This window comes from Anarrhichthys ocellatus, unplaced genomic scaffold (genome assembly GCF_004355925.1).
Source record: "Anarrhichthys ocellatus isolate YVR2014 unplaced genomic scaffold, GSC_Weel_1.0 scaffold50, whole genome shotgun sequence".
Lineage (NCBI taxonomy): Eukaryota > Metazoa > Chordata > Actinopteri > Perciformes > Anarhichadidae > Anarrhichthys > Anarrhichthys ocellatus.
In genome coordinates, this window is record NW_022280080.1 from 2,055,644 (window position 1) to 2,061,643 (window position 6,000).

A 6,000-nucleotide genomic window follows, 5' to 3' on the forward strand; every position below is an offset into this window, starting at 1 on the left:
AAGTGTTGCAAAATGGTTTAGGTAGGTGGAGCATGGAGAGGGGGCGTGTTGATTATAATGGATACGAAAGGTATTTATTTTCACACTTCTGATTATATATTTACCTTTAGCAAACACATGAAACACGCTGAGGATTCTCATATCACAGTGTGGGGTGGCTCATATCATCACTGTCATTGTGTTTGAATTAGCTTCTTTGTAGATGAGACTATACTCACGTATGTAGCCACGGCTCGATGCATCAGTGCCATAGAGCTCCATATTGTTGTTAAAACGCGTCATTGAGCCACACTGTTGCACTATTTGACATGTTCCTTCATTACAATGAACACACACACACACACACACACACACACACAGTCCCACATACACCAAATCACTCATCAGAGCACCACATGTGGATTACATGAAAAATGTAACTATACATTTGTGACACATCAGTTATTAAAGAATTACACCTTCAGTAGGAACCAATGGGCCCGAGACACAGACAGTGGAGAGAACCCAACCTGTTACCAGGTGTGCTGAATGATGAATCCCACTACATCATAAATTGGAGGGGTGAGGCAGATTGTTTATTATTAGCATAGCTAACGCCCACTAAACAATATATAAGGGCAGGTGTTGTGCCGTGTGCAAATACTCTGGCACATGGCCACGAATTGAAGAGATGCCCCCAAAAACATCACATAAGAAGAAGAACTTCAGCACAGTGGAATCGCTGTAGTATTGGCGTTACAGGAAAATGCATTCAATATCATCCAAGAGTTTATATCGTCTTAACTGTTGATAAGTGGACAAATAGTATTCATTTAACAACCTAATCATTATATTTACCCTAAAACATATAATAATCTACATTTTACTATACCATATTCATGCAAGTTTTTCTTTTTATGTTACTTAAATTTAAAACTTGCGTAAGACAAACTATTTGTGGACTGTGAAAATAAGATTGTTAGAGTGCTCTCAACAATAAAATGTTAAGAGAAGAGCGAGAATAAGAAAACCTTTGATGAATCCCAGATATCAATGCGTGCTGACAAAATAACAACATTTATGGATACGAACAAAAACAAGAGCAACTTTGTATATGTGTCCGATATTGCTGCTCTCGCTGCATGAGGCCTAATGTTTGTTTGCTTCGTTTAGAGATGGAGGTAATTGATGAAGTGTGTTAAACAGGTTCCTGCATTACATCAGGGAGCCTTTTCTGAAATTCTATCCATTCTAGAAATATATTAGACGATATTGCATTATAGCTTTAGACGTTAGCTAAATCGTGGGAATCCCAGTGTGTGATTACTTTGATGACCCTTGAGTCACCCAGACTGATAAGAAAGAAAGCCAGCAACAGTGCCAGCTTACCCAGGTAGTCCTTCAGTGAAGCACCCAGCCACTAATCCGAGGCGGCACTGCCAAGCTCCCTGTATGCTGCATCGAGGCGGACCGAAGGAAGCATGTTTTTGTGTATGGAGCGTCTGTTTCTTCTCACTTCTCCCCTCCCGTCCAGAACAGAGGGCTCTTTATGGTTGTTTGTAGGGGAAGACTGGGCCTGACGGCAGAAAGTTGGCCCTCGGACAAGGCCGGCAGTCTGCAGGCGCTTACTGGAAATGGAGCGAGGGCCGAGGCTCTGGGTTGGTTGGCTCGGCCTGAGTCGGGGCAGGGCTGGGCCCGGGTGCAGGCTGGCATCCGCACAGAGACAGTGAATGAGAGACTGAGCAGGGTAACTCTGAAGGGAGGTTGGTGCAGGAGGGGGTTCTGCCAAGCATGCATGCTAGGTCTGAGGCCCCCTTTTCATAGCCACAGACATATAACTGCAACCTGAACCAGTCACACTCATTTCACCAGAATCAAATGATTTGACACCCCTGACCAATGTTTTTCAGATGTATAATAAGATATTTAAGCTTCTCCAGAATGATGACCAGCTTTACTATTTACTGGCCTTAAGGCGTGTCAGTCCATAGAGAGATACAAAACATAGATGTAACATTACTACTCTCCATATTTAATTGAAAAACATTACTGAATCATGTTTCCAGCTGAGTGATCCAGGCAAACGTTTAGATGAACCATTCCTTACACCCTTCTCTTACACATGCAGTTGTTGCTGCCAAGAGTTAAAACCACACATATAAACACTCACGTGTTCACCGCAGCCATCAGGCTGCTTTACTGTCAGATTAAACAGAATTTGTTCTTCGGCCCTCATGAAGACAGCTATTCTGTTGTTTTGATGTCGTTGTATTCTTGCACGAGTGTGTCACTGTGGTCACATTTCTTACAAATGAATCGCTCCTGCTCGACTTGGTCAGTGGCTCTAAGCTGCAGACTGAGACCTCTAGTGTCAGTTCTCGATGGCGTTGCATGCATAGTGTCTTTTCAAAATAATCGTGTTCAAAGGAAACATACAGATTCTACTTGTGTCTTGACTTGTGTCAAAATAAACTTTAAATGTAGGTTTACTTAGTTTTTAGGTTTACAGAGTTTTTAGGTTTACTTTTGCAACAGAACTACTTGGTTAGGCTTCTGAAAAGATAGTGGTTTGGGTTCAAATAAGAATGTTTGTTACGTAACATCTAACCTTCCCTCCCTACCACCCTACTCTGACTTTCTCCCTCCTCATATGATGTCATTTGCTCTGAACGTCTAATAATGACTACGATTGGTTTACATTTCAGTTAGTTGAAAGCCCCCATTGTGTCTATACAGACGCCTAAGGGCGCTCTAGTGTGTCGGTATCAGACGCCGTGGGCCACTGGCCAAGCATCAGTATTCGACGAGTTGGGAACGGGATGCCCGGTTATGAGGCGGATTGAAGTGGAGTAAGTAGTGTGTGATCTTTGACACGTGATAACAGGGCCGCCATGAAATCACTCCGTTTTCTCAATACAAAATGTGAAGTTGGGATAAACATAGGAGCAAAATGACCAAATAATATAAATATTTTAAATAGAAATGTTTAACTGACAGTGAAGTGAAGCAGGTAAAGCACTGTAATCTACTGGCCTGTTCAACCATAGAGCAGTTTCAACCTAAAAGTCCACTTCAATTTGAATCTCTACAACAGTGTTGATTGACAATTTATTAGTTACTGTTAAACCAGCAATGTAACCAGTCATTCAGCCTATTAGTCATCTTCCCCCCAGCTTAATAGTCATCCTCGAGGGTTGAATACTACCAGGTGTTCTTACCACACACCGGTGGAGTGACAGGCCTCTTATCAGAGCTGAAGCACACTAGGTTCGACATAAGTACTAATGCCCCTTCAAAGGGTTGTGCCACCGCCAGCGGCCAGCCGACATTTTTATCTACAGTTCAGCCCCTCGGCGCTGTTGAGAACTATAACACCCACTTGTCTGTGTTTCTGAAAGCAGAGCCGCCAAGTACCTGTCAGAGATGACAAATTTACTGTACAGCCTGTTGTGACCGACAGGCTGTCGGACAACTTCTGACTTTTCTTGCTAAAGGTGGCTATTGGCAGCTCCTTCAGGTTTTGAGCATCCAGTTGCACTCTCTTAGCAGACACTGTGTATTAGCTGATGTAAGAGACCCTGTAGGTTTGCCCACCCAAACAGATAAAGAATACGCTTCCTGGGAGCCTTGCAGTGGAAAGCCCTTGGTCTCGACTTGTCTGTAGCTCTAGGGCTTAATAGGAGAAGGCGAACAAGAGGGGATTATTATGTATTAGCTGTGGGACTGGGAAGGGGAAAGGGTGTAAGTGGATTGAGACTGCAGACACTTTGGTGGAATAACAGAAGTTAAGGCCTGTCTGTGAACATACCAATGAAGATCACTCACAATGATAACGGAGCACAATACAAGTAATCACATGAGAACAAGGTCTTTCCCCCCTCCATCTCCCACTATGTGCTTTTTGTCTTCCTATTGACCTAAGACCCTCCTGCTCTATCCCTTCCTGCCTCCACACCTTCTTTCTTTGAATCATTTGTTTAGATTGGTCTAATTTTGAATTCCTCTTTGTAGACCTCCAGGACTGACGGGCAGTCCAGTCATCTCAGACATTTCCCTGATCCGTCTATCTCCCCACGGGTTGCCTGGGATGGTTGAGTCACCATTCTGCCCTCCACATCCTTACGTTAGCCCCCACATGGAGCACTACCTTCGCTCGGTACACGGCAGCCCCACCCTCTCCATGATCTCAGCGGCCCGAGGACTGAGCCCTGCTGAAGGTAAGATTGACCCCGTGTACCACCAAGATGTAGACTATGATATCGATCTGATATCTACAATTAGATGTTGCTATTACCACAGGAAAATAAGAACCATCACACTGCTGTATAACAACCTCGACCACTATAACACAAAAAACTGCCTGAACAGTAGTATCACTCATGAGGAACACAAGCTGGCACAGGGCTTGAGATAAACTCCTCATCTCTGGGTTTAAAGACAATTGTTTTGAAGCTGCTTCCATTTGTTTTTAACTCTTTGTATTTTTGCTGTTCGCTCTACATTACATTTGTACACCTACTATGGATGGCTTCACAAACTGCAGCTGTCAATCAAATTCCTCTTCTTATTTTCTTACTGGTGGTTAAAGTTGCTAAACTGTTTTTCACCATCCTACTGGGCTGCGTTTGTCTGGTGAATTTGGAGAATCGTTTCCTTTTATGTTACTTGTTGCACATTTTCTGCTGTAGATTGTACACATAAAGGTATTACACACACTTATGGACTAAGTCAATTTACTTACCAATGGCAAGCGCTGGAACAGAGTGTGAGAAACACATACTAATACTCACACGCAGTCATTCACTCGTATAAATGGCTAATGTGTGAATAACTTGCAATGTCCAGGCACACATGTTCCATCCATAAACACTCTCATACCTGTTGGGTTGCAATCAGCATCATGCAAGGTGGAAACACTCTGCCTCAGTGTTCTTATGATGTATGCAATGTACACAGTGTGAAGAATAAACTGCAAGTGATGTGGAAAATCATTGACCAGTTAACATTAAATAGGTGGGATTAGAGATGAGCAGGTTCACAATTTATGTATCCTGTTCACTGTAAACCAGCTGTGTCTGCTTGGATGCAGCTCACTGCATGCACGCTTTAGTTTACACAGTTGATTATGTAACCAACATGATAATTAGTCTTGCACCCTATACATTCCCCGATAGAAGGTAGTGAGGCACACGCTTGTTATGGTGTTTTGGCAAGTGTGTGCATGCTGGTGATTTGCGGGTGTATCAGGGATATGCTTTTCGGTATGTGCAACTTCCCTGCTTGTCTGTATATATGTCTGGACAGGAGAAAACATGGAAATTAGCACAGTAAAAAAACATGTGTCACCCCTGCACTATTGAGTTGACACGATGACAGACCTGTCCCAGCTACCCTCGCTCAAACAACAGGTCGGAGAAGTGAGGAGCCACAGGCCCGCACCCAGCAACAATTAATCACCAGGCACACGCTGCTGGCGAGTAATGCCTCGCCGCTTTTCAAGAGAAGCAATGCGGAAGAGATGCTGTCCCTGATAAAGTGGCAGGGAGGTATGGCTCCAGATGGAGGGCACTCTACAGCTCTACATAAAGTCTGTGGAACCACGGAGCTCAGTGGAGCACGTGTGAATCCTCTGATAGGGATACCTGGGTGTCAGGCATGTGTTAAGGTATACTCAGAAGTGGAAAGTGTATTCGAATATTGTACTCAAGTAAAAGTAAAAAGAATGTGCTTGAATGAAAATAAAAAGTAGGTCAGTTAAAATGTGCTCTGAGTAAACGGTAATGAATAAAAACAGCTATGGACACCGCGGCGGGTGCAACAGGTCCTATTTAGTGTCATACAATAAATCACACTTCTTACAGAATCAACAGCAGATAAAAACATAGGCAACAACAGGGAGCTGTCTAATATAACACCATAAACTCTGCAGCAGCCACAAACACACACATTACAGCAAAGGAGAGCCTGCACAGCTTCTCTGTCCCACTATAACCAGTCCACTCAGCCTCTCTGTCCCACTAT

At 43.5% G+C, this 6,000-nt stretch overlaps 1 protein-coding gene across 2 annotated transcripts in view; it reads left to right on the forward strand.

Annotated features, from left to right (window-relative positions):
• gli2a (GLI family zinc finger 2a) overlaps nucleotides 1-6,000 on the forward strand; it is an 85,535-nt gene that overhangs the window by 54,482 nt on the left and 25,053 nt on the right. For both annotated transcript variants that reach the window (XM_031869926.1, XM_031869927.1), the window contains one exon: nucleotides 3,991-4,196. In XM_031869926.1, coding sequence (XP_031725786.1) covers nucleotides 3,991-4,196 — 206 coding nt within the window. The remainder of the gene's footprint in view (nucleotides 1-3,990; nucleotides 4,197-6,000) is intronic.